Source organism: Chaetura pelagica, unplaced genomic scaffold (assembly GCF_000747805.2).
Source record: "Chaetura pelagica isolate M959 unplaced genomic scaffold, ChaPel_1.0 scaffold12, whole genome shotgun sequence".
In the NCBI taxonomy this organism is placed as follows: domain Eukaryota; kingdom Metazoa; phylum Chordata; class Aves; order Apodiformes; family Apodidae; genus Chaetura; species Chaetura pelagica.
The window spans coordinates 756,273-769,005 of record NW_009952801.1 but is presented as its reverse complement, the minus strand read 5'-3'; the positions used below and the strand labels follow the sequence as shown (position 1 = coordinate 769,005).

General features: G+C 38.9%; 1 protein-coding gene across 1 annotated transcript in view; it reads left to right on the top strand.

Moving 5' to 3' along the window:
- Positions 1-7,953, top strand: part of PDK4 (pyruvate dehydrogenase kinase, isozyme 4) — a 49,831-nt gene extending 41,878 nt beyond the window's left edge. Inside the window, exons 2-11 of the mRNA XM_009994969.1 lie at positions 471-640; positions 1,647-1,718; positions 2,823-3,007; positions 3,372-3,461; positions 3,987-4,064; positions 4,694-4,770; positions 5,432-5,530; positions 5,880-5,990; positions 6,699-6,812; positions 7,810-7,953. Coding sequence (XP_009993271.1) covers positions 471-640; positions 1,647-1,718; positions 2,823-3,007; positions 3,372-3,461; positions 3,987-4,064; positions 4,694-4,770; positions 5,432-5,530; positions 5,880-5,990; positions 6,699-6,812; positions 7,810-7,953 — 1,140 coding nt within the window. The remainder of the gene's footprint in view (positions 1-470; positions 641-1,646; positions 1,719-2,822; positions 3,008-3,371; positions 3,462-3,986; positions 4,065-4,693; positions 4,771-5,431; positions 5,531-5,879; positions 5,991-6,698; positions 6,813-7,809) is intronic.
- Positions 7,954-12,733: the final 4,780 nt, after the last annotated feature.

Genomic DNA, 12,733 nt, shown 5'->3' with positions numbered 1-12,733 from the left:
CGCCACCGCGGCTGGACAGACGCCGCAGGTCGGGGTCGGTGGTGTTGGTGGGATGGGGAATCAGCTAGTGGGTGTTCTGGCGTCCCGCGGTGCGCGTTCCCGGGGAGGAGTCGTTAGTCTTGTCCTGATGGAGCGAACAAGGTGTACCCAGATCCGATTACTGCCTTGGCAGCTCTCAAGTCCGTGCTCACACGACATTTCCAGACGTCGCCCTGGAGAAGCCAGTGTTTACAAAGGCTGGAGTGCTTCTTCTGGAGGATTACAAATAAGTCCCTCGACTGAAGGGGAGATGTACAAGTATTCCTCCCAGGAACGTGCTGTGCCTTCTGTCATGTAAACAATATTCAGCACAAACATACATGTGCTCTGAGGAGAACTGGCCAGTAATAGCGTGACGATTGCAGAGGAGTTTAGTGCAGAAGCCTGTGGCAAGACAGCAGTCTGTACTTGTATCTTGAAACTTTTAAAAGAAGATTTTTAATTTTTGTTTATTCATAGGCTCAAGTAATGGATGTGAGAGAACTTCTTTTGCATTTTTGCGACAAGAACTTCCTGTGAGGTTTGCAAACATACTGAAAGAAATCGATCTTCTTCCTGATAAATTACTAAGCACTCCATCTGTACAGTTAGTAAAAAGCTGGTAAGTAAGAAGCACTTGAATTCAGCCTGTAAAATAACATAGCTTTGACAACTTGGTTGTCATAGACTTTTTTGAGTAGTAGGAAACAGTAACAATACAGTAGAAGTGCAGATCCTTCCTCAAAACTAAACTGCAAGCTGTTACACACTGTCCTTTTCTGGCATTCTTAAATTGAAAAACAACATAGTTATATTGTTGTTTGCAAACAGTATTTTTTTAAGCTAACAGTTTTAAGTAGCCGGTAGAGCAAATCTCACATCCTACTCCTTAAGATGAGAGAGAAGAAAATTAGAAAATTATTTTCATGTAGGACTACAGATCCCCAGAGCTACACAGAAGTGGGAAATCAGGCCATATACTTGTTTGGGTTTCTCACTGATGGAATTACTAACAGAACTTCCATTCCATAACATGTTGCCTCAACCTTTGCAGCGAGTGTTTGGAATTCAGTTAACATAATCTCTGTGGTTGACACAGTGGTTGGATCTGTTTTTACCCTGCTTTACTGGCACAGCTGCAGCATTTGCAAGGATGGCTGACGTAAAGGGCAAAAGTTTTAAAGTGAGATCCAGAAACTGTTCTTAATCTCGTGAACAGTTGTGCCTTTGCAACATGTGTCTGGGCTGTCACGTGTTAACACAAGAGGCTCAAGTACTTAACTTGGGCCAAAGCTGATTGGATTTGGAAGAAAATTCTTAGATGGCTTCCTGATCAGCGTCATCATTTGGATGATCTTTTGAAACACCTCTCGTGTAAAGTGAGGGTTTAGATTCCTTTCTGGGTTGCAAGTACAAGAAAACATTTAAAACTTGTAGGGTTCTGGCAGTAAAGAAGTGTCCATCTGTGATTCCATGCTCAGATGGAGCTTTGATATTTCAAAGATACCTTCAGACTTCTAGCTGACTTGTTCAGAGTAATGATTTGGACAAAACAAAGTATCTTTCCTGTTTCTAGACTAATAAAAATATAATTAATAACATATAATTCTTGTGTTCTTTTTCAATAGGTACATCCAAAGCCTCATGGAGCTGGTTGAGTTCCACCGGAAAAGCCCAGATGACCAAAAAGTGTTATCTGAGTAAGCTTTTAATTTCTTTCATTGAACTTTTGATCTCATTCCACTTTTACAATGTAGTCAGTTTAGAATGGCAGCAGTCATGAGCTGAATTTTATAATTTCACATAAAGTGCTGTGCATAGAGGAAGCTGTTTTACATCTCTGATGTTTAGCAATATTGCAGATCATAGAATTACAGAATCATAGAATAGTTAAAGTTAGAAGGGATCATCAGGTTCCAACCCCCCTGCTATGAACAGGGACACCTCCCACTAGACCAGGCTGCACAAGCCTCATCCAACCTGGCCTTAAACACCTGCAGGGAGTGGGCTTCCACAACCTCCCTGGGCAACCTATTTCAGCACCTTCCTGCCCTCATGCTGGAGCATTTCTTCTTGATGTTTAACCTAAATCTACCCTCTTTCAGTTTAAAACCATTACCCCTTGTCCTATCACTGCCCTCTCTGATGAAAAGCCCCTCCCCAGCTTTCCTGTAGGGCCTCTTCAGGCACTGGAAGGCTCCTATAAGGTCTCTCCGGAGCCTTCACTTCTCCAGGCTGAACAGCCCCAACTCTCTCAGCCTGTCTTCATGGCAGAGCTGCTCCAGGCCTTTGATTATCTTTGTGGCCCTTCTCTGGACCCTCTCCAACAGCTCCATGTCTTTCCTGTGCTGAGGGCTCCAGAGCTGTACACAGTAAACAAAATACATATCACCTGTTGTGTTGCAGCACAGTTTCAAGGTCATGCTATCCCTTGAACTGTCATGAGAGAGAAATAGCAATAAAAATTACCTGTGATGTCACAGCATTGCTTCTTTCTGAGATGTCAGCTATGGGTCTTTTTCCCTTCCTCACGTTCTCCTCTGTTGGAACTGTGGTGAGCAGGTAAACAGGCAGGGAATTTGACATGGCTAATGATTACACCTTTTGTCTTAAAAATATCAAACTCTTCTCATTTGGGTCAGTGAGGAATTACTTTTAAAAGAATGAAAAAATAGACTGTATTTTAATATTAAGGTTGTTATTTGCTTATCTGTGCTGCTGCTGGATTAGATAAAAACATTTTACAAAGCTTGCCTCCATGTAGTCTTAGAATAATATTTTAAAAATATATATTTTTCACTTAGGTTTATGGATACATTAATTAGAGTCCGAAACAGGCATCACGATGTGGTTCCTACAATGGCACAAGGAGTAATTGAGTACAAAGACACTTTTAAAGTAGATCCTGTCACCAATCAAAACATTCAGTATTTTTTGGATCGTTTTTATATGAGCCGTATTTCTACCCGGATGCTAATGAACCAACACAGTAAGTAAGAGATTTTTACCTGAGGAAAAAGCTTCAGTTTAATGAGAAACACGTTAATGTAAACATTTCTTACAACTGCTGGAGATCTGCCTCGTGATTTTTTCTGACACTGAAAAGTTAGAAACTGAAGCCTTGTGTGGAATATGTATGGGTCTCATTACTTCCATTTGAAAACCTTTAGGTGTTGAACTACAGAAAAGCCAACATGTTTGCTGGCAGTAGATAGCATTTTTAACATGCAAAAGGCATAAACAACACTCATTATTTAATGTGATTATATGCTGTGATCACACTATATTAATCTAAGACTTTTTTATAATACAGTATTTGAGATTAAATATAATACTGTTTATATCTCAAACAGCCCTTCTTTTTGATGATAAGTCCGGCTCAGGACACCCAAGGCACATTGGAAGTATTGATCCTTGCTGTGATGTTGTTGAAGTAGTGAACGGTACGTATTCTCAGATCCTTAACACTTCTCTTAATAATCAGTATTTACATCTGATTGCAAACACTTTGAGTAGCCAACACGTGTTGCGTGGGATGCTGACTGTTTTTTATTGAACTAGCTGAAAGCAGTCTGTCAAAACATGAGCTTTTATAGGACAAAAGTTAAAATATGAAGCAGCGATAAAAAACGTGTTGGAGTAAGGCCTAGCAAGTGGCAGGTGATGTAGCAGTTAGAGTTGTATGTGGTGTTGAGATTGGCCTTCCTGGCAGATAACAGACACATCTGCTTTACAGAATTACCAAATTGTACTGAAGATTTATGCATGCTGCTGTATTTGCCTATTTATTCTCAATTTTTAATGCACACAGTGGATGCAATATTACCATTCCTCTGAAACACAGGCTTACAGTCTGTAACACCTTAGCAGCTAATGCAGCTAAAAATAATACTTTGTCCTGCTGTAAAATAAATTTCTACAGTGTTTGACATTACATTTCACATGTTTTATTTAAATAAATATTTCAGATGCTTTTGAAAGTTCCAAGCTGTTGTGTGACCAGTATTATCTGACATCTCCAGAACTGAAACTTACTCAAGTGAATGGTAAGATGAGATCTTTCATGTCTGTCTTCAGATCAGTAGCCAAACTGCTGCTTTTACTGAATGAGAAGGCTCCCATTTCTATAGCCACAATGGGACATACCAGTTGATACGTCTTGGGGCTTCTTCTTCATTCTGTTACAGGCACCTCATTTGATCTCTTGTATTAGAACTCAAATGTAATAGAACCTTAAATACGAGATTTCCTGAGGCAATAGTTTAAATTTGAGAGAAGTGAGACTAACCTGTACTTAAAGTAACATGATACACAGCTCCCCTCTAACAACTTACCTGGAGTGAGGAAGTGGGGCTGACTAAGAAACACTGGTTTTGCTCCAAGCTGCATGTGCTTAAAATCTTCTACAATCCTTTACTTATAAAATGGAATTAATGCTTGCTAATTTTTGCTTTTTTAAAAATAAACTGTTATTAAGCAAGTGGCAATTACAATCTAAACACTGTTATGAGTGCATAAAGTTGTTCAATTTGGGGGGAGGAAACAAAAGTGAGACCTGATTTATTTTCTTGTTTGCTCTGGCATACAATTTGCTTATTATAAGATTTTTATACAATACTGAACAAAAAATCCATCACCTTTTTAAATTTTGTTTGTCTTTTTTCCTTTCCTCTAGGTAAATTTCCAGGGGAGCCAATTAACATTGTATATGTTCCATCTCATCTTTATCACATGCTTTTTGAGCTCTTTAAGGTACGTCATTATAAGCTGTTTCTTCCCTTAGTAGTCCAAGCTGGAGCATCAACATTTAAAATTTCTAGCTAGATCTGAATTAAGTAAAGCTTTGCATAGGAAAGTGAGATTTCTAACATTTTCTTATTTGGGAAAATAGCTTTGGCATTTGGGGAAGGAGTGATTGCAGTTTGTAGGAGAGTATTTGGACACATTCATGTGGTGATAAATGGGGCAGGGCAAGGGAGAGAGAGTAAAAGTGGGCGGTTGTGACCACCACTAGCTTTCTACTCTTAGGGATGAGATCTGTAGTTCAGGTTTGCCCTGATGCCTTTTCTATGGGGTGGGTGATACATCTTGAAGTAGTGAATAGTGCTGAACTAATGTACTGACAACATGGGGTGCAGACTTCTGACAGCCTTCAGCAACTGTTGAACTTTACTCTTCTCCAAAAACCTGGCGACACTGAAGGGAGTTGAGTTATTTACTTGTCTTGGCTATGGTTACTTTGAGGTGTGAGACTTCCTCTGCTTCTGTTACACTGAATTGCTAAGTGTGTGCCTTGGAAACTAGGCACTGGTAGGAATGGAGAGCTTCTGTGCTCAGCCCCCGCATAACAGAGGTATGATTTTAAGCTCATAGATCCAATGCTTTCTGATAATGGCAACCTTTATTTCCATAGAATTCAATGAGGGCCACTGTTGAATTCCAAGAAAACAGTTCTTCCCTTTCTCCAATTGAAGTAACAGTTGTTCTAGGAAAAGAGGACCTGGCAATTAAGGTATTTTGTTGGCCTTTTGCAATATGAGCTTAATGTAAACTTTATCATAGAATCATAGAATATACTGAGTTGGAAGGGACCCATCAGGATCATTGAGTCCAACTCCTGTCCCTGTGTAGGGCACCCCAAGAATCACACCAAGTGCCTGAGAGCATATGTTGCAGCAAGAAGAACTTGCAACATCTGACAACTGATAGTCTCAATTTAGCACAACTATTTAACTGAAAAATAATATGCACCAAAACAAACGTTTGCATGTATTTCTGTTGCAAGGGATTGTTCAAAGAACAGCATTTAAAAAACATTCTTAGTACATGATTGTAGCTAACTTTATTCTCTCTTAAATCAGATCTCAGACAGAGGTGGTGGTGTTCCAGTAAGGAAAATTGAGCGGCTGTTTAGCTACATGTATTCCACAGCACCAAGGCCAAGGATGGATGATGGTCGAAATACCCCTCTTGTAAGATATTTTCAATACTCATGTTACTAGTAAGGTTGCTGTAGGTGTTGGCCAGATAGGTAGGTAGGTTAACCAATTACAAAATGCTATGTCCACTCTACTGTTCCATGGGGTACACAAAGATTGAACCTCATAAATATGAATTAATACTTACTGAAACAGATTTTTAATTTTTAATTTAGTGGACAAAAATATACTTTTTCAAGGTCTAAATAAAGCAGAACATTCCCACCTGAATCTAACCTGTTTTTTCCTTATACTCCAATAACTGCAATTTACATATCTTCACTCCCACTCAGTCCTCAGTATAAATGATGCTATCATTATGGAAACAAGCACAACTGGAATAGGCTAAGACTATTGTTGTTTATCTACCAGTAGCAAACTCCTTTAACTAATCAAGCTGTACTAACAAAACAAGACAAGGAAAATGCAGAAATATCATGTATAAAAGTAAGGCATATAGAGACCCTCCCTCTTCTATGGCCATTAGTTTTTTTTCTTGTGGTTTTGGTTTTTTTAAGAGTCAGTTTTAATATTCTGTATGAAACTGATTAGAGATTTCTGTGTTGTTGGTTTTTTTATTTAAGGGATGAGTAACTGAAGAAGGCTTTCTAACAGTTTAAAAATCTCTGAACACTTTTTAGCTATTTAAGTCGTAAGAGCTAGTAAAACATTATTTAATTTTGTCTTGTACTTTATTTTTAGGCTGGCTTTGGGTATGGCTTGCCAATTTCTCGTTTATATGCTAAATACTTTCAAGGAGATCTAAATCTCTACTCCATTTGTGGTTATGGAACAGATGCTATTATCTACTTAAAGGTATGTATTTTGATTTAGTTAAATAAGAGATAGTGTTGATAACTACCAGTAAACAAATTTCCTGCTCATGAATAAAATAGCTCACATTTTTATTAAGAAACACTAGTAAGATTTGTAACTGGTATCTAGAATTAAAAATATCACTCAGCTTTAGCTAGTGTATTTTAATAGCTAGTAGTGAGTTTTGTGTTAAGATTTATTGTCTACTGGTTCATGGAATACAAAGTACTGTGAGAAACTGAAGTAGCAGAAGCAGGTGTGAACAACAGGTCTGGTTTCTTCACTTTTTGTTCTTAATTCTGACAACCAGAACGTAAAGAGTCTAGTACATGCTCCTATTCAACATCTACCATGTAGCCCAGATTCAGATATCAATAATCTTGAATACCTGGCATGTAACATGCACTGCTGTTTTTATAAGTAATCTGGAAAAAAGGACTACATATTCTTTTCCACTTTCTGCACTTACTCATGGGAAAAACTTGCTTTAAATTTCTTCTAATAAACCAAAACCATAGTTTAAAGACACTGAAGCACAACCACACAAGCAATACAAAAGGAGGAGGTGGTACAGCTATGTAAATGTTGCATTTCAATTTAACAAATTCCCAATGGAATACGATTATTTATATTTTTTAACTTCAAAACATGGAAGTAGGAAAGAAGTATGTTTTAAAGTTTCCCTGGAATTTTGTAAATGAAAGTTGTTTTCCAGGGCTTCCAGGAGTATCTTGAAGACAAAGTACATCTTAAGGCCTATAAAAAGGTGTAAATGTTATTTGATGTTACTGCATTTGTCCTGCCAAATTACCCAAAGCAAACATAGCTAATGAAGCACATAAATTACTGCATCTATTGTAAAAACATTTGTATAATTACTTTTGTTTTGTAGTGTCACTGGTTTAACACTTGAAACACACTGTATGAATTTTTGCAAAGGGGCATTATTGAGAGGTAGAAACTAAGTAACTTTTTTCCTTCTTGGTTATTTTTTTAGGCATTATCAACAGATTCTGTAGAAAAACTCCCAGTTTTTAACAAATCGGCTTCCAAGCATTACCAAGCTACCTCAGAGGCAGATGACTGGTGTGTTCCAAGTAAAGACCCAAAGGACTTATCAAAGCAGAGTGCAGTTGTCTGAGTTTGGTATCCAGGCAAGGCACCCAAAGGAATCAAGCTGGCTTCACAAAAAAGACTGACATTTGGAGGTATTCATCTGCCTCCAAAAAAGAAAATTCTTCAGTTTCAGGACTGGCAGAAGAGAAAGAAGATAAGGATATTATGGCCTGGGCTGAATGCACTGAATGTGAAATCTTGGTAGGGACTACAGGAAGAGGAAAATAGGAATACATATGTCTTTAAAGAGATGTGTATAGAGGAAAATCAGACTATTTTTTTTTTCTTACGATCAAAGACTTGGTGTGGCAAGGTGTGCAACTTTTTAGTCCTGTTTAATGCTTGAATTCTGAATACTGATAAATGTCAGTTACACTGGTGTATATTTTTCTCCTAGAATAGTTACCAGCAGTTCATCTTTATACAAAACTTCTCAAGTAGATAACACCTGTGCTTTAAAGCTTTATTTGTAACATTTGGAAAAGACCCACTTAACATGGCAGTCTTGTAGCAGGATACAACCAGCATTTAAATACAGCCTGACTGGGAGGGAGGAAGCCATGGGGTGTTGGGAGAAAATATTTTCCATATATGATGAAGTCCTGAAGTTCTAAACCAAAACAAAACCAAAAACAACACAACTGAATTTCAGTAATAATTCTGATGATGCCTTTTTCTGTGAGTTACATTGCTAGATTTTTTTAATGTTAAGCTGTTCATGGAAAAACAAGCCAAGTAAGGCTCCTATGCATAAGGCAACTAAGAAGGAAATCAGGATAAAGAAGTGGAAAACTACTTGGTTACAGCAGCTGTAAAGTTAGGCTACATCTAGCCTACATCCCTGCACTCCGGAAAAAATGTTCCAAGTAAGTAGGTTAGGATTTTTCAAGGACTGAAGTCAGACATGCAAGTTGAATAGAAAGATTTTGGTGACCTGTATTATCTAAGCATGATGTAGGAAACAAGAGAATGCTTGAAACATGGTCTTGTGGTTCCTTTTTGTCACACTGTTAGAAGATGAGTGGTTCAGTACACTAAACGTATCTTCCTATCATCTTTGACAAATCTGTATTGGACCACAGTAGCTCAAAGAGCTACATGGGAATTCTATATCTTGAAAGCTGTGATGAGCACTGAAGGTCTATTTGAAATGTTTTCAGGAAGAGTCATGTTTAAACTAGAATTTAATTCTAATAACTGTTCATTGCAATTGAAAGGTCTTAAGAAATGAGAAGCTTTGAAATATGAACAGAACTGAAAACTGTAGAGTAACTTTTACGAACATGAATGTTACGGGGAATTGTTACAGGAACAGTGCCAGAGGGAGAGAGCTCTTGGGGAAAACATTCCATTCTGAATAAGCTGCTTCCTTTTCCATCTTATTTGTGCATCTTTCCCCTTGTAAGCAAGGTAAACTTAATGACAAAATAGAAATTAAAACTATTGGACATTGCCAAACTGGTCAGTGAGACTTCATCAATGCTCTATCTTACAACCTGAATTTTTTTTTTTTTTACTAATTAGTCTATTATCTTAAGTGTATGTGATCCTTTGCAAGAAGTTGCAAGTACAGATTTTAAAGCATGCTCAGTAGTGTGACAGTTTTGCAAAACAAATTTGTGCTTGTCGGTTGGAAAGCCACTCCATACTCTACTGTGAAAATAATGAGAGAAAGCTGGAAGTACCTTTGTGTTCAAGAAGTCCTGTTGGGACAGATTTCTCAATCAAATAAAATAGTATTCAGATATACTACATTGATTTTTAAAACCAAATGTAGAAGTACTGGGATAACTACTGAGCATAATGACTTCAGTACTGAATCAAGGCTGTTTTTATCCCCATGAATAAGCTGGAGTAGTGTATCTGAGCTCAGCTCAGTGAATGAAATTAATAATGAAAATGAAAGATATTTGTCTAGAATAGACAAGTAAAGCTGCATTCACTGCGATAATATACTTGAATTCTTTTTTTTTTTTTTTTTTGGTATTGAGTACAAGGTTACAAAAACATACCTAGGTAGTCGTTGTTGTCAGGTAAACACAAATTGTACCTCTCCATCTGCACCTGGTAATGCCTGAACATGGGTTATGATCTCACCATACACTGTACATCTGTAACATAGCTGCAGTTACTGCAGGGAAGAGCTGTAACTTGTGTCTCAGAGCAGCTGAAGCACATAGGTGCTGTGAGCATGTCTAATGTTGTTTGCAGAGGGAAACTGCAGAACACATTAATGATGCAGACAGAGGTGGATATAGCATCTGAAGAACCCACATGGGGTTTCTGTAGCATTAAAAATGACTTAAGGGCTATCTACCTAGACATAAAATGGTATGTTTTCAGCATGTACTGAATTTTTATTCCTGAAAGTAGAGCCATAGTTTTAAGCCTTTTACTTGGATGTAGATGTTGAAATAATTTTATAATAAAATAATTTAAATGGTCATCTAGTAGCTTTATTTTCTTCTAGGAAATCTAGTGCAAGCAAGGGTTGGTTTTGGTCTTATCAAATGGAGTTGACCAAAGCAACTTTCACACTGTGTCAATTAGATGTAGCAGGGGAGAAAAACACTGAAACAACGATCTGCTGACACTTAATGTTGCATCTGCAGAGGATTTATACAGTGCCTTAAATCAGTGCATCGCCTCACACATCACCTTATTCCTCCTAATTAGAATAGCCTTCATCTTCAGAGATGAGAATCCTTCATCAGTGCACATTCTAGCCTCTAAAATATCTGAGGTTTGTTCAGCTTTTTAGAATGTGAAAATTCACTGTTGTTTTTAGTTTTATATTAAAAAGGCATCCCTCAATAAGTTTATAAAAAACAACTTTTCTACAGGCTATAGGAAAGCCTTTGTTTCAGCTCTGAAGCAACGGGACAACTGGCTTCTAATCGTTTTTTAAGAGAACAGTAGTAACCAGACAGAACAGATTATGCAATGATAAAAGTTCTGTACAACTGGTGCTTTAGCAGACTTCAGCTTGCCTGTAAATACCCTGTATCTCCCTTAATTTTAAGGAAGACGTAGTAACTAAAAATGTATGTAGGTACTTCACCTGAAAGATGACAGGAAAAAAACCATCCAGAGCTGGGTGCCTGGCAATAAATCTAAGTGTGACAGCTTTTTGTGCTGAGTTTCATCTTCTTAGCAATGTTTTTTTCACTTCTAATGCTATTGAAGCAGATTCGGTGGTGTAAAAATTGTAGCATTTTGCAATTACAGTTTTGCAAAATACAGACATGTATCAGTGTGTCAGTTGTGTTGCGAGAAACAACCCAGAACTACAAGGACACCAGCGACTTCAATAAGCTACTACAGTAAAAATGAAACCAACAAGAAAACCACTCCTGTTCCTTATCCACCTGTATTGTCTTGCAGTCCCTAGAGGCAGGACTAGCATCTTTCCCCTCCAGTTTTTCCAAGCAGAAATACATGTGCCTGCATTCTACACCTCACCCAGGGCAGGCTCAGGATAGACTCACGCTGGTGCGGGAGCCGGCCGAGCTGCGGATGTGGCAGGGATGGAGCTGCCTGGCTGGGCGGCCCATGTGGCCACAGCAGGCAACATGGTCTCCCTCAAGCATGCTGCTGCAGACCATCAGTTCCAGCCAAGCTCCTGCAGCCCAGAGGACACCAGAAATTGAAATGTTTTGGTTTTTTTCCTTCCCCACACAAATCCCATGAGTGGCAGAGGCCAAGCACCCAGCTCCTGATTCAGCAAAGCACTGGAGGTGGGACTGGCTTGCTTCTAGAGCCTCAGAGGTTCACTGACATCAGCAAGTTCATTACCAGCTAAAAGGTGCTCTGGTGTCACAGGAGATAAGCAGATGTTGCACTTCCTCCCTTTGCCCTCTGATCAGGACCTTACAAAGCCAGATTCCTGATGTCAACAGAAACTACACCACAGCACCCTGTTCTCCCTTCCAGATCATTAGCTAAAACATGTACACTGAGTTTGTTACTGGTGCCTTGGGCACACAACCAGATTAATCTCCCTGGAGCCTTGATAAGCAGTTGTTCATTATCATATTTTCCTTATCACTTAGCCAAGCTTTCAAATCCACCAGACTTTGCCCTTTGCATGCAACAGTGTCCTTCCCATAGCATTATTACAAAACAAGCTTTGCTACCTTTGATAAGAAGCACTACTAGACTGGAAAAGTGACTGGTGGTTTTTTTCCCCCCCTTGCAGTACTGATGATGACTTGACAGGATCAGGTTATAACCCCTGAGAACTGCCTGTCCTTAAATTTTTGAGCCATTTTGGACAACAGAAGGAAGAACTTGGCAGTTTATGATGTCTCAGCTCAGCTAATCTGGGGGGAGGTGGGGATGGTGAAGTGGAAGGGGCCCACTTCTGGGTTAACATTCTGGGTTAGCATTCCCTAAATGCTGCTAACACAACCTTAAGTGCCTGTATCTTGATCCTGTATTACAGGCCCTGAAGTGGCTTTGCCCATCTGTGCTGGCATGGACATTCAGATAGTGACTGACTCAATACCTGGCCAGATGCTGCTCCTCCTTGCAGTCAGCAAAGAGAGAGCAGGACACCCTGGTGGACAGTCTCAGTTGGCCCAACATCTCTTCATTCACTTCACAGGGAAGAAAGGGCAGAACCCCCACTGGGCAGCCTGAATTCTTCCCCGACATCTAGAATGCTGGGTGGCACAGCAAAAGGCTGGAACACAATCCTGTATTCAGAATATTCTAAGGCCTCTTAATAACATCATCTTTTCTATAAGTAAAAAAATATGTCTGGACCATCAGAAGATGCTCTTTACCAGCTCTCTTCCATATTC